At 43.8% G+C, this 24,130-nt stretch overlaps 1 protein-coding gene and 1 long non-coding RNA gene across 4 annotated transcripts; both read right to left on the reverse strand.

Annotated features, from left to right (window-relative positions):
- Positions 1–2,814: 2,814 nt before the first annotated feature.
- LOC127300988 (uncharacterized) lies at positions 2,815–18,715 on the reverse strand. 2 transcript variants are annotated; one of them, XM_051331194.2, is made up of 3 exons: positions 17,587–18,715; positions 12,376–12,429; positions 2,815–3,079 (listed from the first exon to the last, which is right to left on the reverse strand). In XM_051331194.2, the coding sequence occupies exons 1-3, from the start codon at positions 18,623–18,625 to the stop codon at positions 3,060–3,062; spliced, it is 1,113 nt and encodes a 370-aa protein (XP_051187154.1). In that variant the 5' UTR covers positions 18,626–18,715; the 3' UTR covers positions 2,815–3,059. The 2 variants fall into 2 exon arrangements, with proteins under 2 accessions (XP_051187154.1, XP_051187155.1); XM_051331195.2 differs by lacking the exon at positions 12,376–12,429.
- Positions 18,716–19,717: 1,002 nt separating this feature from the next.
- On the reverse strand, positions 19,718–21,998 carry LOC127300989 (uncharacterized). 2 transcript variants are annotated; one of them, XR_007851760.2, is made up of 3 exons: positions 21,757–21,998; positions 21,431–21,668; positions 19,718–19,986 (listed from the first exon to the last, which is right to left on the reverse strand). It is a non-coding gene; the product is annotated as an uncharacterized lncRNA (long non-coding RNA). The 2 variants fall into 2 exon arrangements; XR_007851761.2 differs by having other exon boundaries at positions 21,425–21,668.
- Between the last annotated feature and the right edge of the window lie 2,132 nt (positions 21,999–24,130).

A 24,130-nucleotide genomic window follows, 5' to 3' on the forward strand; every position in this document is an offset into this window, starting at 1 on the left:
TTGAAATAATTTAAAACCAAATGTTTACGAAAACTCTATTTTTGGAAATACCTTTTTAATAAACACAAAAGTTTTAAATTTCTTGTGAAAATTCAACTATGACAAACAAACAATCACTCACTTTATTTTATTTTCACATTCCAAATTTTTGGGATGTGACAAATAAGCCTTGGCTTAGCATCTTTCTTTTACATAAGGTACCTAATTGCAGCATGATCAGTATGAATTGTAAATTTTGAATCAACAATATAAGGTCTAAACTTGTCACAAGCAAAGACTACAGCTAATAATTCTTTTTCAGTTGTAGCATAATTTCTTTGAGCAGCATCAAGAGTTTTACTAGCATAATGAATAACATTCAATTTTTTATCTACTCGCTATCCAAGAACAGCACCTACAGCAAAATCACTAGCATCACACATAATTTCAAAAGGTAAATTCCAATCAGGAGGTTCAACTACAGGAGCAGTTGTTAAGGCTTTCTTTAGAGTTTCAAAAGCTTCCTTACAATCATCATCAAAAATAAAAGGTACATCTTTTTGAAGAAGATTAGTAAGAGTCTTTGAAATCATGGAGAAATCTTTAATAAATCTCCTATAAAACCCAGCATGACCAAGAACACTACGAATACCTTTAACATCCCTAGGATAGGGCATCTTCTCAATTGCTTCAACTTTAGCTCTATCAACTTCAATACCTCTCTCGGAAATTTTATGTCTCAATACAATTCCTTCGTTAACCATAAAGTGGCATTTCTCCCAATTAAGAACAAGGTTAGTTTCTTCACATCTCTGCAAAACTATATCAAAGTTTCGCAAGCAATTATCAAAAGAATTTCCATAGACAGAAAAATCATCCATGAATACCTCTACAATCTTCTCACAAAAGCCATGAAAAATAGCAGACATGCATCTTTGAAAAGTAGCAGGAGCATTACATAAACCAAAAGGCATACGTCTATAGAAATAAGTTCCATAGGGACAAGTGAAGGTGGTTTTCTCTTGATCTTTAGTTTTAACAGCAATTTGTGAAAACCCAGAATAACCATCAAGAAAGCAAAAATGAGTATTTTTAGACAACCTTTCTAACATTTGATCAATAAAAGGTAAAGGGTAATGATCTTTCTTAGTAACTTTATTAACTTTTCGATAATCAATGCACATTCTATACCCTACAACTACACTTTGAAGGATGAGCTCATCATTATCATTAGGCACAACAGTTATTCCTCCTTTCTTAGGAACACAATGCATAGGACTAACCCATCTACTATCAGCAATAGGATATATAATACCAGCTTCAAGAAGTTTTAATACCTCATTCCTTACCACATCTTTCATCTTAGGAATTAGATGACGTTGATGTTCAACAACAGGCTTTGCATCATCTTCCATGTTGATGGCATGTTGGCAAATAGAGGGAGAAATCTCCTTCAAGTCATCAAGAGTGTAGCCAATAGATCCTCGGTGTTTCTTCAATATTTCCAATAACCTTTCTTCCTCAAAATCTAAAAGCTTAGAACTAATAATAATATGATATATTTTCTTATCATCAATATGAGCATACTTAAGATTATCAGGCAACGGTTTTAAATGAAAAACAAGATCTTCCTTTGGTGGTGGTGTTGTACCTAGATCTTCAATCGGTAAGTCATGTTTAAGAATAGGTTGACGAAGGAAAATTTTGTCAAGCTCATTCCTTTCTTCCCTAAAGACTTCACTCTCACTATCCTCCAAATGTTGCTGCAAAGGATTATTAGGAGCAAGAGCAATAGACGCACACTGTTCAACTCTAAAATCATTATTAGGCAAATCAGCTTTATAAGGAGTTTTGGCAAATTTAGAGAAATTAAACTCATAAGATTCACCAGCAAATTTAGTCACAATTTTCTCCTTCTTGCAATCTATAACAGCTCCACAAGTATTTAGAAAAGGTCTACCAAAAATAATAGGACAAGACTTACTAGCAGCAGAACCAAGTACCAAAAAGTCGGGATATTTAATCTTACCACATAGAACTTCCACATCTCGAACAATACCAATAGGAGAGATAGTTTCTCTATTAGCTAGCCGAATAACCACATCAATATCTTCAAGTTCACAAGAACCAATTTCATGCATGATTTCCGTGTAAAGCTCATAAGGAATAGCACTAATACTTGCACCAATGTCGCATAAACCATAATAACAATGATCACCAATTCTAACAGAAAGCATAGGAACACTGGCTTTCCTAGACTTATTAGGATGTGAAACAATATTAGAAGCATCTTCACAGAAAATAATATGACCATCTTCTACATTTTCAGTCACAAGATCTTTAACTATTGCAATAGCAGGTTCAACCTTTATTTGCTCTTCAGGTTCTATAGGTTTCTTTGTACTTTTATTAACCGCACTAGTTATAACAGAATACTCCTTCATTTTAGCAGGGAAAGGTGTTTTTTCAATATAATCTTCAGGAAGAATATGATCAACTGTTTCAATTACAACACATTTATTTATAGATGAATCAGTTTTATCTTTGTACGGTTCATGATACTTATCAAAATTCTTCCTAGGCAATTCAAAATGAGAGGCAAAAGCTTTATAAAAATTTGCAATAACTTGAGAGTCAAGACCATAAGTAGCACTCATATTACAAAATTTATCAGTATCCATAAAATTTTAAATGCATTTGTAATCATAATTTATACCTGACTCTCTATCTTTGTTGTTCTCCCATCCTTCAGTATTCTCCTGAATCCGATCAAGAAGGTCCCTTTTAAACTCTTCTTTGTTGCGTGTAAATGAAGCGACACAACCTGAATACAGATTGAATCTCTGTGCTTTTCTGTGCTAGTCCCTTGGATCAATCGCTAGCACACACAGTTCGATGAATAACCAGAATAGCAAATGCGTCAATTATTACAAAGTATGATCCATGGTATAATTATTACAAAGTGCATAGCTCAAGGCTAGCTGAAAATAACATAGTTCAAGCAGTAAATAAATAAACGAAGAGCTCCATCACGCCACAGGCGAACATGTTGGGTGTAAGCTCGCAACCTACGGTATCTCTTACTCGTCTTCAGAATAACCTGCAACATAAAAACGTTGCAGCCCCGAAGGGTCATTACACTTGGAATGGAAATGGCAAGATGTCACTATGGTGGCTGATGTAGCCCCGCTCACCGACGACGCTACACCAAGACCAACAAGTCCCCCAAGTGGACCAATGACGCGAGCCCGAGTCAAAGCGCTACATGATAAGGTGAACTCACTCCTCACTACCCTTGATCTTGATACCCCATTGGACGGACTGCTACCTCAGGCCGATATGCTTTGTGTTATCAGGTATGAACCTCGAGAGAAGGACGTCGCAGCAGACCCGAAGATGGACAAGGAAGGAGGAGGAGAAGAGTGGCCACCGAAGGACACCCCTCAGGGCCGGCACTGCCGGCCTCCAGGCACCGGCACTACCGGCCTGCTCACCCCGGCACTGCCGGCCTGCTCACCCCGGCACTGCCGGCTTCCAGACACCGGCACAGCCGGCCCCTCCGGCTGAAGACGCAACCAGCGGCACTGCCGGCCTCGAACCAGCGGCACGCTGCCCCACTGCACTGCCGGCCAATCATCACCGGCACTGCCGGCCAAGCCCCTGTTGACTTCATCTCAACCGTTGATTTCGCATCTATGGACCAGGATAATTTATGTAGTGCCGATTTTACCCCTGTACGAATCTGGACCTATAAGTACCTCACCCCTTCCTCCAGATTAGGGTTAGACTTGTTTTGAACTCAAACCTACATTTGAGCTTAGTCTCCCTTGGGTATCATCCCTCTGTAATCAAGGCACCTTGGTTGTTGACTTTGATCTTGTTGAGTGAGATTCTAGTACAAGTTACTCTCTCTCCCTCACCAAGCTCTTCCTCTCCAACCCCAATCTCTCTCCGGGAATTCTGCCACGTGCCTCTTCCTCGGAGATTCTATTGGCGTGGTCCATCGAGCCACGGAGGTAAGCATCGGGTGTATCGGGTTGGTGTGCGTGCGTGAGTCTCGGAGTTCCTCGTGTTCGTCGTGTTCTTCGTGTTCTTCGCGCTCTCCCACCTCTTCCCTTGGATTTCGGGGTCAAGCTGCGATATCGGGCCACACACGGGGTCTTAGACCTCATCATATGGTATTAGCAGCTCTTGGTTACCGCAGATCTGACCCTCCACCCACCCGATTTCGTTTCTAGAAAATTTCCCAAAAAATAGCCCCAAATTGCCTCTTGACCGATCTGTGATTTGGTTGCGTTTTGAGTGGTTTTGACCCATGGATTTCGTGTCCCTCTGGTTGATCTACGTTTTCCCCACTTTCTAGAACTCAATTCCATCGATTTCTGACGTTTTGGTCGAATTTGGGCCGCTTTTCGCGAAGAACAGTTCGAGCTGTTCGTCAGGGACCGGCACTGCCGCCCCATCGGTAAGAGCCTTGCCGCCCAGGCCGGCACTGCCGCCAGGGACCAGCCAAGCTCGCCCAGCCACATTTCGACCACGTCTTCACCTTTGTGTTTGCTTGTTCTGGTTTGAGTGCCTTGTGTGTAAATCTAACCCGCAGCTACAACACAAGCGACGACACTCTCGGCACCCCGACTTGCAAACGTACTCTTGATCCTTCCACCATATTGCAAGTTGCGTGATCATCACCGCCTACGACACATCTAGGTATAACTTGCAACTCCTCGTTCCTTTTGCGATCCAACCCTCCCGAGCATTGCTTGTTTAGTGTTGCGAGACATTGCACGTGGCCCCGCATTGTGAGGTGTGTGTGTCGTGTTGAGTAAAGCATCCAAGCAAACACTCGTGTGGCAAGATAGCAAAAGCGAGGCTAACGCTAACATAGTGTGTGAAAAAGCCCCAAAAACACAAAAAGAGTGCGAGTAGCACCATACATCCATACATCCATACACCCATACATACAAAAGTGTCCAAGTGCCACCAAAGATACAAACGAGTGCAAGTGCCACCATATACAAAAGAGAAAAAGCTTTTAAGCAAAAGAGAGATACGAGAAGAGAGGCCGCGTGTAAATCTTGGTGTCTCCTCGTTGCAACCAAAGCTTTGGCTCTCCTTGTGTTAGTGTGACACCGGGCACCACCTTGTTGGTTGGTTTTTGTGCTTTTCCGCCCATTCCTTGGTTGCACTAACCCCGTTTATCTCGTGTGTGCGTTCCACCTCTTTCGTGTTTTCGTGATCACCATTTGGACACTTAATTTTTGGACCTCACCCACTTTTAACAACATACTCGATCTTGGATTTGTCTTTTGGCTTTCCACAACACTCGCTTAACACCATATTTGCTAGCTTTTGTGTGTGGTTTTGCGTGTGTCCCCGATACACTTGATCTTGCTTTCGGCTTGGTTGATTGCCTCAATACTATCTTACCTTGGTAAGAGTGCGAGGTAGTCTCCTTCCACTAACATACACAACATAGTTCTTGTCTTTCCATCATGGATAGGAACGGAGATACCACAAGGGATGAAGAGATCCTCCGCAACACCGAGAGGTTGGCTACTCAACACAACCTATGGACGCAACGACAAGAGTTGAAGGAGCAACTCACCCTCTTCGAGACGCGCATCGATGAGCAATACGATGAGGTGGCTCACAACTTCTCCGCTGTGAACCAAGACTTGGCTCTTCTTCGTGAAGCTACGAACAACTTGAATGGCCAAATGGCGGCCAATGATGCCAACATGGAGCGGCGCATGGATAGCCTCGAGCGCGCCATCACCAACTTGGGTCGTCATCGTCGACACCGCTCTACTTCCTCTTCATCAAGCTCGCCACAAGATTACTATTCTCATGGTGGCCTTTCGTCCTCAAGCTCGTCCTCAAGGCATGAAGACCATCATCGACCTCATCGCCCACAAGCTCGTCATGAAGACTCTCGCTCCAACTCTCGGCGTGGAGAAATACATCGCCATGCTCGTCCACATGAGCGACCTCCACAAGACCAAATCCTTCAACAAGATCGTCACCAAGCTGATCGCCATGCCCACCATGGGCGTGACGGCCAACCCCAAGACCAAGGTCCTCAAGATCAACCTAGGCGAGATCTCCGCCGCCACCCTCGCCATGACCAACGTGGACGAGGAGAGCCACACCATGATCAAGATGAGAGACCCAACCTTGAGCATCGTCAACAACCACGACAAGATCTTCAACCACATCCTCACCGTGAACCAAGTGAAGCAAGTGTGCACCTCCAACGCCAACCCAATGCTATGGTTGGCCGTACAAGACCTCCTATTCCTCCTCTAGCCGCAAGAGATGAAGGCGCCCCTCCTCGTAGAAGAAACTTGGAGGATGAAGAAAACATGTTTGGAAGACTCAAGTTCACCATGCCGAAGTTCAAAGGTGAAGAAGATGCCGAGGCATACCTCTCATGGGCACTCAAGGTTGACAAGATATTCAGCATCCACAACTACTCTGGTGCCAAGAAGGTGGCTATGGCGTCTCTTGAGTTTGAAGACTACGCCAACACTTGGTGGGAGCAAGTCCTCACTCTTCGAGAAGAGAAGGGTGAACCTCCAATTGACACTTGGGAAGAGATGAAGAAAGAGATGCATGCTCGCTTTGTCCCCACGCACTACATGACCGACCTCTTCAACAAGCTCCAAAAGTTGAAGCAAGGCACCAAGACCGTTGAGGAGTTCTACAAGGAGATGGAGCTCACTATGATGCGAGCCAACATCCAAGAGTCCGAGGAACAAACCATTGCTCGTTTCTTCAATGGCCTCACTTACCCCATCAAGAGGATCGTCGAGTTCCAACCCTACTCCAACATGGTTGAGTTGGTCCACCAAGCATCGAAGGCCGAGCGCCAAGTCATTGAGGACATCAAGTACTCCAAGGCCAAGACCTATTTCTCCACCAAGCTCGCTACATCAACTCCTCCTACTACATCAACTCCTCATGCTACAAGTGCCAAGGCCGACGTGTCATCTACACCATCCAAGAAACCGACTATCCAAAGTCGCATGAAGCAAACGGTCTCCTCCACCGCCTCCTCTAAGGCATCCACGGGACCCTCTAGTGTCACTTTCTTCAAGTGTGGCACCCAAGGTCACAAATCGTTCGAGTGCAAGAACACCAAGGTTATGATCACTATGGAGAATGGTGACATCGAGACACTAGATGAAGAAGAATACGAGGCCCTTGTGCAAGCCGCCGTGGAAAGTGAAGAAGCTTATGAGCAAGAATGTGGAGAAGATCCTCTCTTATGTGAACATGACCCAAGTCCCTCACTTGTGGTCACAAGGGTGCTAACCACACAACCTCATGTTATGGAAGAACAACGGTGCAACATCTTCCAAACAAGTGCCGAAATTGGTGGCAAGTCGATCAAGGTCATCACAGATGGTGGAAGTTGCCATAACCTTGCGAGCACCGAGTTGTGTGAGAAGCTCAACCTCACTCTCCGCAAGCATCCTCACCCTTACCATATCCAATGGTTGAGCGACAAGGGCAACGTCAAGATACAACATACCGTCACCGTCACTTTCAAGATTGGACCTTATGAGGACACTATCGAGTGTGACGTGGTACCCATGACGGTGTGCCACATGTTGCTTGGCCGCCCTTGGCAATATGACAAGAAGGCTATACATGATGGACTCTCCAACACATACACCTTTAAGGTCAACGACAAGAAGTTCGAGTTGCGTCCGATGACTCCTAGCCAAATCATCGCGGATAATGCGAAGGCTTTAGCGAGGGCACAACTCCGCACCCACCATAGTGAGATGAGAGGAGAGGGAGCGACCCACCACAAAGATAGTGAGCGCCACAAGCCATATATGAGTGAGTCCAAGAGTGTCCTTCTAGCCACCAAGAGTGAGTGGAGAGAGCTCCAAGAGAACCCATCCACCATATTGCACTATGTGCTCATATGCAAGGGACCCTCGTCGGCGACTAACGACTTAACCAACATTCCTCCGTCTTTGTTGTCTCTTTTGCAGGAATTTCAAGACGTCTTCCCCGACGAGCTCCCTCATGGACTACCACCACTCCGAGGCATAGAACACCGCATCGACCTCATACCCGGCGCTCCGCTTCCAAACCGTGCCGCCTACCGCACCAACCCCGAAGAAACAAAGGAGATACAACGCCAAATACAAGATCTCCTCGCCAAAGGGTACGTCCGCGAAAGCCTTAGCCCTTGTGCGGTTCCCGTGATTCTTGTACCTAAACCGGATGAGACGCAACGGATGTGTATGGATTGTCGCCCCATCAATGCCATTACCGTCCGTTACCGCCATCCCATTCCGCGTTTAGATGACATGCTTGATGAACTTAGTGGTGCCACGATTTTCTCTAAAGTCGATTTGCGTAGTGGTTACCATCAAATCCGCATGGCTATTGGTGATGAATGGAAAACGGCATTCAAGACCAAACTCGGTCTCTATGAATGGCTCGTTATGCCTTTCGGTCTTTCCAATGCTCCATCTACTTTCATGCGCCTCATGAATCACATCTTGCGTCCTCTCATTGGCAAGAGCGTGGTTGTCTACTTCGATGATATTCTTATTTATAGCAAAAACCTCGAGGACCATGTGCAACATGTGAGAGAGGTCTTGTGCATCTTGCGTAATGAAAAGCTTTATGCTAACCTCCCCAAGTGCACCTTTGCTCAAAACAAATTGGTTTTCCTTGGCTTTGTGGTTTCCGCTAATGGGATTGAAGTTGATTCTTCCAAGGTGGAGGCCATCCACAATTGGCCTACTCCTACAAATGTTGGTCAAGTCCGAAGCTTCCATGGACTTGCCGGGTTTTACCGCCGCTTTGTGAAAGATTTTAGCACCATTGCTTGCCCTTTGAATGAGCTTACCAAGAAGAATGTTCCGTTTGTTTGGGGCAACGCCCAACAAAATGCTTTTGATGAGTTAAAGAAACGCCTTACCGAAGCTCCCCTTCTTGTTCTTCCAAATTTTGCAAAAACTTTTGAGATTGAGTGTGATGCAAGTGGGCTTGGTATTGGTGGTGTTCTTATGCAAGAGGGCAAACCCGTGGCATACTATAGTGAGAAGTTAGATGGCGCACGCCTCAACTATCCTATATATGACAAGGAGCTCTACGCTTTAGTTCGTGTTCTTGAAGTTTGGCAACACTATCTTTGGCCAAAAGAGTTTATCATTCATTCCGACCATGAGTCCTTGAAATATTTGAAAAGCCAACACAACTTGAACAAACGACACGCAAAATGGGTCGAGTTCATTGAGTCCTTCCCATATGTGATCAAATACAAGAAGGGCAAGGACAATGTTGTGGCGGATGCTCTTTCCCGCAAAAACACCCTTTTGCTAACTCGTTTGGATTTTCATGTTTTGGGACTTGAAGAGATCAAAGAACTCTATCCTTCCGATTCTTTCTTTGCTCCAATTTTTGAGAAGTGCTCCATTGAGCGAGGAGTGGATGATTTCTATTTGCATGATGGCTACTTGTTCAAAGCTAACAAGATTTGCATTCCCGAGTCTTCGCTTCAAAAATTGCTTTTGCAAGAGTCACATGGAGGAGGTCGTATGGGTCACTTTGGACGTGACAAGACATATGCCATGCTCTCAACCCACTACTATTGGCCAAAGATGAAGCGAGATGTAGAGCGCCTTTGCCGTCGGTGCACAACATGCTTACAAGCTAAGTCCACTTCCAACCCTTATGGTCTTTACAATCCATTGCCTATTCCTTATGCACCATGGACCGATATTAGCATGGATTTCGTTCTAGGCTTGCCTCGCACTAAGCATGGTCATGATTCCATATTTGTCGTAGTGGATAGATTCTCTAAGATGGCTCATTTCATACCTTGCCATAAGAGCGGCGATGCTTCACACATTGCTTCATTGTTTTTCAGGGAAATTGTTCGCCTACATGGAGTACCGCAAAGCATTGTGTCAGATCGAGACGTCAAGTTCATGAGTTATCTTTGGAAGTCGCTCATGGCAAAGTTTGGAGTGAAGCTCTTATTCTCATCATCCTCGCACCCGCAAACGGACGGCCAAACGGAGGTGGTCAATAGAAGCCTCTCCACCCTCCTACGCATCCTCGTGAAGAAGAACTTGAAGTCATGGGAGGAGTGCCTTCCCCACACGGAGTTCGCCTACAACCGTGCCAAGCACAAGACTACGTCAAGGAGCCCCTTCATGGTCGTCTATGGCTTCGAACCTTACACGGCACTCGACATACTTCCGCTTCCCCTACACGAGCGGATCAACATGGACTTCGACAAGCGCACCGCCGCCGTCAAGAAACTACATGAAGAAACAAGAGCAACCATACAAGAACATGTGCTTTGTCAAGCAAACCGCATCAACGCCAAGAAGAAGGCAAGAATATTCCAAGAAGGAGACCTCGTTTGGATCCACCTCCGGAAGGAAAGGTTCCCTCATGAGCGCAACTCCAAGCTCAAGCCAAGAGGAGATGGTCCCTTCAAGGTCCTCAAACGCATCAACAACAACGCTTACGTCATCGACATACCGACATCCAAGTACTTGGTGAGCAACACGTTCAACGTCTCGGACTTGTCACCCTATCATGGAGATGAGGAGGTGCAAGAGTCGAGGACGACTCTTTCCCAAGGGGGGAGATGATGTAGCCCCGCTCACCGACGACGCTACACCAAGACCAACAAGTCCCCCAAGTGGACCAATGACGCGAGCCCGAGTCAAAGCGCTACATGATAAGGTGAACTCACTCCTCACTACCCTTGATCTTGATACCCCATTGGACGGACTGCTACCTCAGGCCGATATGCTTTGTGTTATCAGGTATGAACCTCGAGAGAAGGACGTCGCAGCAGACCCGAAGATGGACAAGCAAGGAGGAGGAGAAGAGTGGCCGCCGAAGGACGCCCCTCAGGGCCGGCACTGCCGGCCTCCAGGCACCGGCACTGCCGGCCTGCTCACCCCGGCACTGCCGGCCTGCTCACCCCGGCACTGCCGGCTTCCAGACACCGGCACTGCCGACCCCTCCGGCTGAAGACGCGACCAGCGGCACTGCCGGCCTCGAACCAGCGGCACTGCCGGCCCCACCGGCACTGCCGGCCAATCATCACCGGCACTGCCGGCCAAGCCCCTGTTGGCTTCATCTCAACCGTTGATTTCGCATCTATGGACCAGGATAATTTATGTAGTGCCGATTTTACCCCTGTACGAATCTGGACCTATAAGTACCTCACCCCTTCCTCCAGATTAGGGTTAGACTTGTTTTGAACTCAAACCTACATTTGAGCTTAGTCTCACTTGGGTATCATCCCTCTGTAATCAAGGCACCTTGGTTGTTGACTTTGATCTTGTTGAGTGAGATTCTAGTACAAGTTACTCTCTCTTCCTCACCAAGCTCTTCCTCTCCAACCCCAATCTCTCTCCGGGAATTCTGCCACGTGCCTCTTCCTCGGAGATTCTATTGGCGTGGTCCATCGAGCCACGGAGGTAAGCATCGGGTGTATCGGGTTGGTGTGCATGCGTGAGTCTCGGAGTTCCTCGTGTTCGTCGTGTTCTTCGTGTTCTTCGCGCTCTCCCACCTCTTCCCTTGGATTTCGGGGTCAAGCTGCGAGATCGGGCCACACACGGGGTCTTAGACCTCATCAGTGGCTTTTTATGGCGCCTATCGCTACGTAAAGCCAGTTTTGTTTTCCCTACTCTCAAAACATTTATTTAAAACATAGTATATCAATAAGACTAATTACTACCCATAATCCACCTGGTGCATTAATATTCAGAAATTCGACTGACGAGATCATCCAACAGTTTCAAGCTCTAATTGCTCATAGATGTCCGTAACCGGGGACACGGCTAAGTACTTAGTTTTGACACTCTCGAGAGGCTGTACACATTCCCCACATGACCTAGTCTATTCTTCTTCCATGATGCGCATTTTGCTCAAATGGACAGATGTCGACTAGGACAAGACCTTTCAGAAGCAATACCTCAACCACAATGGACGCGCTCCGTCCTACCAATATCTACCACCCTCTGTACATTGGGTCGAGTTCTCGCAACCTACTCAATCTAGCCAGAGCCCATATAGCATGTGGTTGTACTGGAAGCTACTAAAACAAGAAAACCGGACTAATCTCTTTGTTCCTGGGTGGCCAACCTCAAGTGTGATGCACACGGTGCTGCCATAGAAATGACCCCGGTGCAACCACTCAACATAAACCAAGCATTACCGCTTACCACCCAGGGGTGTATTAATTTGACATGGTTGTTTTCATTAAGAGAATAAAACAGTTATCTCTCGCAACCTCTCCACTTTGATAATATCCCAGGGCCAGCAATTTGAAAACATTATGCACATAAAACAACTACCAATGCATAGAAAACAGTAGGATATTGAGTTTGTGACACTTGCCTTGGTCGGTGTTCAGACAGTCGTCGCAATCACACTCGTTGCAATCCGGGCAATCTAACGCAAGCAAAACAATTCACAATCAAACACCAAACAACACAAACAAGTATAACACATAATGAAATTATGCATGCATGCTCTGGAAAGAAATTTGATATCAAACATTTTTATAAACAATTACTTCATGCAATAAAGGTTTCAAATAGCCATTTAACCATGAACAAAATATATATGTATAAAATTGTTTCTAATATCTCTTGCAGGCATACTGGTGGATAGGCAATTTAAGTATCTGCAATTTGGCGTTGGATTCATATTAAAATAGTTTACAGAATTTAAAATATACTAAAAATACTATATACATGATTTTAAATTGCAAAATTCGCAAGTTTCGTAACAGTACAAACTAACAGTACCAAAATATTCTTCTCATTTGTCTGAATCCAACGATATATTATTTGTTCAAAACCTAGTTACGAAAATATGTTTATGATTTTTCCAAGATTAAACGTTTCGCGGTCTTTTAATAATTTGCTCCGAAAAGTTGTCAGAAAAAGTTTCTCGGATGGAGAAACTTTCTACACGAAAGTTATAGAGAATTCAATTTCGAACTTAATGCAAGAAGAATTAACTAAAATGGAGATGTAGATTGAAAGATATTAAATTTTAAAGTTTCTGTACGTGAATGAGCTAGCATACTCTACACGCGATCCGATCGAATCCGTTTGGTACACGTGATTCACGTAATTGGGAAATTCGTGAACCATCAGAGGTAGTTCTTCTAATCGCCTACAGTCAGATATACTCAGTCTGATCAAAAGGATATAGCTTAGGCACGATGCCATTACCAACTGTGGCCGTGTTTCGGGGATGGCAGAGTCCAAGCAGCTTCGAACGGTGGCGCTCTTCCGGTGGTTCTTGGCGGCGGCGAAGTGGATGACGGGATACAGCGGACAACAGCGGTTACAGTGATGTCTCTTCCGTCGTGTTCTTCTCTCTCGGGTGGCAGCTACGGGTGGATGGAGCTCCGGGCGATGGTGAACTCCGGCGAAAGCTCCGGTGACCTCTCCCGAGCGGTTCCGTGCCCTGCAGTTGGGGAAAAAGGGTTGAGGTGAAGCGGTTGTCGAAGGGGAACAACATGAAGTGAAGGAGGGGATCTCTGGGCGACGGGAACCTCCGGTTCTGAGCTCCAATGACGGCGGCAGATCGGAACTCCGGCGAGAAATTCGCGCAGCCTGGCGGCGTAAAAATTGGGGATTTTAGGAAAATAAAATAGAGGGGGTTTGGAGGTATTTATAGATCGAAAAATCCGTGGCAAACGCCAACAAAATCGTTGAGATTTTCGCGGATTACTTCTCCGTGTCGTTCACGTATAGAGCTGGAGTTTGAGCTGAAGGTTGGAGACGCTCTGGTGGGACCCGCGTCAGGAAAAAAAAAAGAAAACGAGAACGAGCTGAGAAAAGTCGCGTGCGTCGCGTGGGTTGCTGGCTGGCCTCGTGCGGGTTAGCTGGGCCGTTTGGCCTGGCCGGCCGGCCGATCAGTTCTCTTTTTTTTTATTATTTTCTCTTTTCTGGTTCTTATTACTGAAGCTACAGGTTATAAAACTGACGCAAATAAAAATACGAAAATTTGTAAATACTCCCAGTACAGTATCTGGACATAATGAGCACAGCTCCAATCCAGTAAGCACTAGAATAAATATAGTATGCATATAGATTAATCAACAAGGAGCAAAACTAGCAATATAAAACACTTTTATGCAAGAAACATGTAAAACATTTTCTAAAACTGAAACTTTGACATGCTGATATGATGCAATGCATGAATTTGAAAATGCACAGTTTTTAGGATGTTACAAACCTAACCCCCTTAAGATGAATCTCGCCCTCGAGATTCGAAGTGGCTAGCAAATAGGTGTGGGTGGTCTTCTCGAAGATCATCCTCTCTCTCCCAAGTTGCTTCCTCCTCTGAATGATGATTTCATTGAACCTTGCAAAATCTGATCGTCTTGGTGCGAGTAAACCTTTCTGCTGTATCAAGAATCTTGACAGGCTTCTCCTCATATGTAAGATCACTTTCTAGTTGAACCTCATCCAATGGAATGGTGTCTCTCAACGGTGTGTCTGCCATCTCCGGATGACACTTCTTCAACTGGGATACATGAAACACGTTATGAACTGCTGATAGTGTATCTGACAATTCTAGCTCATATGCAACCTCTCCTTTGCGTGATAGAATTTTATATGGTCCGATGAATCGCGGTGCTAACTTTCCTTTAATACCAAACCTCTTAATGCCACGGAGCGGTGAAACTCTGAGGTATGCTCTATCTCCCACTTCATATGTAACCTCTCTACGCTTGGAATCCGCATAACTCTTCTGTCTCGATTGAGCTACCTTCAACCTATCGCGAATGAGTCTAACTTTCTCCTCAGCTTCCTTGATCACATCAGGTCCAAAGAAGCTACGCTCTCCAACTCCATCCCATAACAATGGTGTTCTGCACTTCCTGCCATACAATGCCTCAAATGGAGCCATCTCAATACTAGATTGATAGCTATTGTTGTAGGAAAACTCCGCATATGGTAAATTCTCATCCCAACTAGATCCATAATCTAGAGCGCAAGCTCTAAGCATATCCTCCAAAATCTGATTTACTCTTTCTGTTTGTCCATCACCATGGATGAAAAGCTGTGCTAAACTCCAATCTGGTTCCAAGTGATTCATGCAATTTGCGCCAAAAGTGAGAAGTGAATTGAGTACCTCTATCAGAAACAATTCCCTTCGGAACTCCATGTGAGCACACAATCTTGCTCATATAAATCTTGGCTAACTTGGCGCTTGTGTATGTCGTCTTTACTGGTATGAAGTGAGCTACTTTGGTCAAACGATCAACAACTACCCAAATTGAATCATACCCCGATCTAGTCTTGGGCAATCCTGTGATGAAATCCATACCAATTTTGTCCCACTTCCAATCGGGTATAGGCAACAGCTGTAGTAATCCTGCTGGTTTCTGATGTTCGGCTTTCACTCTGCTGCATACATCACATAATGCAATATACTCTGCAATCTCCCTTTTCATGTTAGCCCACCAAAATCTCTCTCGCAGATCCATATACATCTTAGTGTTACCTGGATGAATAGAATATGGCGAATCATGGGCCTCCTGAAAAATCAACTTCCTAATCTCCGGATCATTGGGCACACATAAACGCTTCTCAAACCATAGCGTTCCTTGTTCATCCAAACGAAAAACTTCAGCTTTACCTTTCTCCATATTCTCATTTATTTCATCCATCTCATCATCTCCCTTCTGAGCTTCTCTAATTCTATCTAGCAACGTTGGCACCACTTCCATCGATGCTAGGTATCCCTTTGGTACTATTTCCAACCTAAGGTCCTTGAATATCTCACATAAATCCGATGGTAACTCCCATGCGGTTATACCATTCACATAAACCTTGCGGCTCAATGCATCAGCTACAACATTAGCCTTTCCTGGATGATACTGCAATTCCATATCATAATCCTTTATCAATTCCAACCATCTCCTTTGTCTCATATTCAGCTCTTTCTGAGTAAATATGTACTTCAAACTCTTGTGATCAGTAAACACATCACAATGCTTTCCCATTAGATAATGTCTCCATACCTTAAGTGCATGCACGACGGATGCTAACTCCAGGTCATGCGTTGGATAATTCCTCTCATGATGCTTGAGTTGACGCGAGGCATAAGAAACCACTCTTCCATCTTGCATCAATACACTACCAAGTCCTTGACGAGAGGCATCACAATATACTTGAAAATCCTTCTGAATATCAGGCAAACATAAAACAGGTGCACTTACTAGGCGTTGCTTCAATTCTTGAAAGCTGGTCTCGCACTCCTCAGTCCAAGTGAATTTCTTCTCCTTCTTCAATAATTCAGTCATCGGTTTGGCAATCTTGGAGAAATTTTCTATGAATCTCTGGTAATATCCTGCAAGTCCTAGGAAACTCCTGATTTCCCCTGCATTTTTAAGCGACTCCCACTCAGTTACAGCTGCTACCTTACTTGGATCAACTGCAACTCCTTCTGCTGAAACAATGTGTCCAAGAAATCCCACTTTGTTCAACCAAAACTCGCATTTGCTGAATTTAGCATACAACTTGTGTTCCCTAAGTTTCTCCATGATCAAACGCAAATGCTTCTCATGCTCATCTTCATCTTTAGAGTATATCAATATATCATCAATGAATACCACTACGAATTTATCCAAGTACTCCATGAATACCTTGTTCATCATAGTCATAAAATATGCTGGAGCATTTGTTAGTCCAAAAGGCATAACTGTATACTCATATAAACCATACCTAGTAGTGAACGCAGTCTTAGGTATATCCTGCTCTCGAATCTTCAATTGGAAATAACCCGATCGAAGATCGATCTTAGAGAACACCTTTGCTCCTTTCAATTGGTCAAACAAGTCATTGATATTGGGCAGTGGGTACTTATTCTTAATGGTCACCTCATTGAGAGAGCGGAAATCCATAACTAGTCTCTTAGTAGAATCCTTCTTCTCCACAAATAAAACAGGCGCTCCCCAGGATGATGAACTAGGCCGAATAAAACCCTTTTGCAGTTGTTCCCTAAGCTGTTTCTTAAGTTCCTTTAATTCCTCTACATCCATCTTATACGGCCTCTTAGCTATAGGTCCAGTTCCAGGCATTAATTCAATGAGAAACTCAACATCTCTATCAGGTGGCATTCCTGGTAACTCCTCTAGAAATACATCCGGATAATCTCTCACTATGCGCACATCCTCTATGCTAACCCCCTTAAGAGAATTGATGTTGGATCCCTTAAGCTCAAACGTGGACTTAAATCGAATGCGCTTCTTCTCCTGGGTTGTAAGCATTATTGCTCTATTAGCACAATCTATGACACCTTCATATTCCGTCATCCAATTCATGCCCAATATTATATCTAAGCCTTGTGACTCCAAAACAATCAGGCTAGTGGGGAAACTATGTGCTCCAATCTCTAAGGTTAAATGGGGACACCCATAGGTCGCAATCACCTCTCCCCCAGGTGAATTTATTTTAATAGGCCTGTTTATGGTACTATTAGGTATCTTATTTCTATCCACAAATACCCTCGATATGAATGAATGTGATGCTCCAGTATCGAATAGTACGAGTGCTGAGAAATTATTGAGCAGAAACGTACCAATCACGGCGTCTGGCTCCTCATAGACTTCCTCCACGTTGACATGGTTGACATGTCCCTTCTGAAACGGGGTTGGCTTCGCATTCACATCCTTCTTTTCCGGGCAATCACTAGCATAGTGCCCGGTCTTCCTGCATTTGAAGCACTCCACTTGGCTGATATCCCTGCCGGTGAAGTTGTTGGGACGGTTTCGGCCATTGCTATCTCCATTGTTGGGGCCATTACCTCTTTCAGAGTTGTGGTGAAGATGCTTCTGTCCATTATGGTGGTGGCCATTTCCCCCTTTGTGCTGATGTCCCTTCCCACCGTGATGGTTGTGTCCACTGCCTCCATGCTTATGCTGTCCAGAATTTCCATTACCATCATGGAATGTGCGGGTCCTCTGATGCGGCGCTGAGTTGTTGTGGTTATTGCTATGCTTCCTCTTGCGGTTCTCAGCCTGCTTCTGCTTTCCCTCAAGAATTGTTGCTTTGTCCAAAAGTGTCTGAAAATCAGGAATATGCACAATGGACAATTGAACAGCAAGATCATCATGCAAACCATCCAGGAATCTCTCCTTCCTCTTTGCATCAGTATCCACATCTTCCGGTGCATAGCGCGCCAAGTTGCTGAACTCCTCTATGTACTCGGCCACAGTGCGGTGGTTCTGGCGCAGGTTTCGGAACTCCCTTCTCTTCAAGGTCATAACTCCAGTTGAAACATGAGCTGTGCGAAACCCTTCTTGAAACATTTCCCAGGTGATTCCGGCAAGGGGGTGAGTTATCTGATAATTATCCCACCATGATGCAGCTGGTCCTTCAAGCAAGTGAGCATCAAACCTCACCTTCTCAGCTTCAGTACATCCCACTGTCACTAGGTCCTTGTCCACAGCACGCAGCCAGTCCAATGCTATCATTGGCTCAGGTGCAGTAGAAAACTTGGCAGGCCTCAACCTCAGGAACCTTGTGAGCATATCTACCCCTGGAGGTGGATTATTGTTGTTGTGGTGGTGGTTGTTGTTCTGGTTCTGGTTCGCTATGAACTGATTCATGGTCTGCATGAGTTGTGCCTGTGCGTTGATCAGCAGCTGCACATCGGGATTGGGGTTGTTGTTTCTAGTGTTGTTGGTCCCGGTCCTTGCACGTCGAGGAGGCATCTGTTGGTTCAGCAAAGGTAAGTATAGATAGATAGAAACTAAAGAAAACACTACCCATACTAATACACAAACACATCACAGAACCAAACAATCATAGCAATTGACATAACCACAAACAAGTACCGTTGAAAAAAAACATGACAGATTCGGTCCAGATTTCGTCTACTGTAGAAACGGAATTTATTGGGCATCCAAAACACGTCGGAATCGAACGCCAATTTTTGTGCATGTACTACAGGAAATTCCGCATTTTAATATATTTTTTTAGATTTTTCTGACGTTCCAGGAATTTATGCAAAATCGCGCAGTACACAGTATCAGCAGAAAAACTGTAGCTCGCACAGACAACAACTTTTGGTAAAAACGAATCTAATACTGATTTATAAACCTCACGAAAATTCCACACAATCATAGTTTAGAGAAAAGCAAATCCTAAACATAAACTTGCCACACCACATGTTTTGATATGACATAGATCTAATGCGATATCGATTTCCTAACGAAGACTAAATTGGTGGGCAGTCCTAATTAGAACTTGAAGCGCTTGATGTAGTCTGTGCTCCTCTGGCACCGACGCTTCTTTGGGCGAGCATCCATGATTGGTGGTTCATCCTCTTGAGGATCTTCATCATCACTTGAGACATAGATGATCTCTTCCTCAGGGTCCTCTTCCTCTTCCTCATCATCTTCAGCATTTGCGTCACCTTCATCTCTATCCTCCTTATCATCATGTACATATTTTCGAATAAGTAATCCAACAGAGGTTTGACTTGTTAACTAAAGTGGATAATTAATATCTACTATTTTGAAAAGAGGAGAGTGAGAAAAATGATAGATATAGAATTATGAGAAATGAAGAGCGAGAAGATATATAAGAGAAAATTAAATAAGTTTTGAGTTCCTATGGTCTTCCTATTTTCTAATCCATTTTCTATGGTCACGAACCTACAGGCAACACAATGCTCTGATACCATCTGAAGCGACACAACCTGAATACAGATTGAATCTCTGTGCTTTTCTGTGCTAGTCCCTTGGATCAATCGCTAGCACACACAGTTCGATGAATAACCAGAATAGCAAATGCGTCAATTATTACAACGTATGATCCATGGTATAATTATTACAAAGTGCATAGCTCAAGGCTAGCTGAAAATAACATAGTTCAAGCAGTAAATAAATAAACAAAGAGCTCCATCACGCCACAGGCGAACATGTTGGGTGTAAGCTCGCAACCTACGGTATCTCTTACTCGTCTTCAGAATAACCTGCAACATAAAAACGTTGCAGCCCCGAAGGGTCATTACACTTGGAATGGAAATGGCAAGATGTCATTATGGTGGCTTTTTATGGCGCCTATCGCTACATGATATTTGGCAGGTGGAGTTCATATTTGCGTAAAGCCAGTTTTGTTTTCCCTACTCTCAAAACATTTATTTAAAACATAGTATATCAATAAGACTAATTACTACCCATAATCCACCTGGTGCATTAATATTCAGAAATTCGACTGATGAGATCATCCAACAGTTTCAAGCTCTAATTGCTCATAGATGTCCGTAACCGAGGACACGGCTAAGTACTTAGTTTTGACACTCTCGAGAGGCTGTACACATTCCCCACATGACCTAGTCTATTCTTCTTTCATGATGCGCATTTTGCTCAAATGGACAGATGTCGACTAGGACAAGACCTTTCAGAAGCAATACCTCAACCACAATGGACGCGCTCCGTCCTACCAATATCTACCACCCTCTGTACATTGGGTCGAGTTCTCGCAACCTACTCAATCTAGCCAGAGCCCATATAGCATGTGGTTGTACTGGAAGCTACTAAAACAAGAAAAACTGGGCTAATCTCTTTGTTCCTGGGTGGCCAACCTCAAGTGTGATAGGCAATTTATGCAATAAAGGTTTCAAATAAAGGTTTTTATAAACAATTACTTTATGCAATTACTTTATGCAATTAATTTATGCAATAAAGGTTTTTATAAACAATTACTTTATGGAAAGAAATTTGATATCAAACATTTTTATAAACAATTACTTTATGCAATAAAGGTTTCAAATAGCCATTTAACCATGAACAAAATATATATGTATAAAATAGTTTCTAATATCTCTTGCAGGCATACTGGTGGATAGGCAATTTAAGTATCTGCAATTTGGCGTTGGATTCATATTAAAATAGTTTACATAATTTAAAATATACTAAAAATACTATATACACGATTTTAAATTGCAAAATTCGCAAGTTTTGTAACAGTACAAACTAACAGTACCAAAATATTCTGCTCATTTTCTGAATCCAACGATATATTATTTGTTCAAAACCGAGTTACGAAAATATGTTTATGATTTTTCCAAGATTAAACGTTTCGCGGTCTTTTAATAATTTGCTCCAAAAAGTTGTCAGAAAAAGTTTCTCGGATGGAGAAACTTTCTACACGAAAGTTACAGAGAATTCAATTTCTAACTTAATACAAGAAGAATTAACTAAAACGGAGATGTAGATTGAAAGATATTAAATTTTAAAGTTTCTGTAAGTGAATGAGCTAGCATACTCTACACGCGATCCGATCGAATCCGTTTGGTACACGTGATTCACCTAATTGGACAATTCGTGAACCATCAGAGGTAGTTCTTCTAATCGCCTACAGGCAGATATACTCAGTCTAATCAAAAGGATATAGCTTAGGCACGATACCATTACCAACTGTGGCCGTGTTTCGGGGATGGCAGAGTCCAAGCAGCTTCGAACGGTGGCGCTCTTCTGGTGGTTCTTGGCGGCGGTGAAGTGGATGACGGGATACAGCGGACAACAGCGGTTACAGTGATGTCTCTTCCGTCGTGTTCCTCTCTCTCGGGTGGCAGCTACGGGCGGATGGAGCTCCGGGCGATGGTGAACTCCGGCGAAAGCTCCGGTGACCTCTCCCGAGCGGTTCCGTGCCCTGCAGTTGGGGAAAAAGGGTTGAGGTGAAGCGGTTGTCGAAGGGAAATAACATGAAGTGAAGGAGGGGATCTCTGGGTGACGGGAACCTCCGGTTCTGAGCTCCAATGACGGCGGCAGATCGGAACTCCGGCGAGAAATTCGCGTAGCCTGGCGGCGCAAAAATTGGGGATTCTAGGAAAATAAAATAGAGGGGGTTTGGAGGTATTTATAGGTCGAAAAATCCGTGGCAAAACGCCAACAAAATCGTTGAGATTTTCGCGGATTACTTCTCCGTGTCGTTCAGGTATAGAGGCTGGAGTTTGAGCTGAAGGTTGGAGACGCTCTGGTGGGACCCGCGTCAGGAAAAAAAGAAAACTAGAACGAGCTGAGAAAAGTCGCGGGGCGTCGCGTCGCGTTGGTTGCTGGCTGGCCTCGTGCGGGTTGGCTGGGCCGTTTGGCCTGGCCGGCCGGCCGATCAGTTCTCTTTTTTTTTTATTCTTTTCTCTTTTCTGGTTCTTATTACTGAAGCTACAGGTTATAAAACTGACGCAAATAAAAATACGAAAATTTGTAAATACTTCCAGTACAGTATCTGGACATAATGAGCACAGCTCCAATCCAGTAAAGCACTAGGATAAATATAGTATGCATATAGATTAATCAACAAGGAGCAAAACTAGCAATATAAAACACTTTTATGCAAGAAACATGTAAAACATTTTCTAAAACTGAAACTTTGACATGCTGATATGATGCAATGCATGAATTTGAAAATGCACAGTTTTTAGGATGTTACAGTAAATGATCCAGAACAAGTAGTATTCAGCAAGGTTTTATCTTGAAAAGAAAGTCTTGCATAGAAATTATCAATGATGATATTACCAGGAAGCTCATGAATGTGGCATTTGAGCATTAAAGACTTCAATCTCCCCCATGCTTGGGCAATACTCTCTCCATCATGAGGCTAGAAATTATATATGCGGTTTCGGTCTTTGTGAATTTCACTTGGAGGATAGAATTTAGAATAAAATAGCGGCACAATATCCTTCCAATCAAGAGAACCCCCATTCTTCAGCAATTTATACCAATGCGCCGCTTTACCAGACAGCGATATAGAGAATAGTTTCTTCCTAACTTCATCCATAGCAATACCTGCACATTTGAATAACCCGCATAATTCATGTAAAAACAGTAAATGATCTCCAGGATGGACAGTTCCATCCCCTTCATAGCGGTTATCCACAACACGTTCAATAATTTTCATAGGTATTTTGTATGGAACCTCTTTCTCACATGGCGCCTCATCCACTACCTTTGCAGTAGTAGTAGATTTTCCAAATAGAAATTCAAGAGAAGATCTCTCCATAATGAATTATAGCAAAGTAAATAAAATCAGCACGTACAGTAAAAGTTTCCCTTACCAATTCCACTTACCAATAGCGCTTCACTCCCCGGCAACGGCGCCAGAAAATAGTTTTGATGACCCACAAGTATAGGGGGTGTATCGTAGTACTTTCGATAAATAAGAGTGTCGAACCCAACGAGGAGCAGAAGGTGTTGACAAGCAGTTTCGATGAAGGATTCACTGTAAATGCTCACAGACAAGTATTCAGGGGGTTTTGATATAGCAGATAAATAAAGTACAAGTAAGTAAAATGCGAGAGTAATAATCACAGCGAGTGGCCCAATCCTTTTTAGCACAAAGGATAAGCCGGTTTGTTTACTTATGATGACCAAACGTTTTTGAGGACACACGGGAATTTAGTCTAGTGCTTTCGTTTCATATAGTTGATTAATCTTCATTGTTTTGATAAGTGTTGTGTGGGTGAACCTATGCTAATGCACCGCCCTTCCTAGGACTAATACATACTTGTGATTATACCCCTTGCAAGCATCCGTAAATACAAGAAAGTAATTAAGATAAATCTAACCACGGCCTTAAACTCTGAGATCCTGCTATCCCTCCTGCATCGATATACCAACGGGGGTTCAGGTTGATGTCACTCCGGCAACCCCACAATTAGCAAACGAATACAAGATGTATTCCCCTAGGCCCAGAAAGGTGAAGTATCATGTAGTCGACGTTCACATGAAACCACTAGAAGAATAACACCACAACTTAAATATCAAACCATTGAATATTACTCAACATAGTTCACTACTAACATTTAGACTTCACCCATGTCCTCAAGAACTAAACGAACTACTCACGAGACATCATATGGAACATGATCAGAGGTGATATGATGATGAATAACAATCTGAACATAAACCTTGGTTCAATGGTTTCACTCAATAGCATCAATAACAAGGAGTAATCAATACCGGGAGAGTTTCCCCTATGAAACAATCAAGATTCAACCCTAGATGTTACAGCGGTGACGAGGTGCAGCGGTGGAGAGGATGGTGACGGCGGTCGAGATGATGGTGATGATGATCCCAATGAAGTCCAGCTCGATGGCGGTGATGATGGCGATGATT

Source organism: Lolium perenne, chromosome 7 (assembly GCF_019359855.2).
Source record: "Lolium perenne isolate Kyuss_39 chromosome 7, Kyuss_2.0, whole genome shotgun sequence".
Lineage (NCBI taxonomy): Eukaryota > Viridiplantae > Streptophyta > Magnoliopsida > Poales > Poaceae > Lolium > Lolium perenne.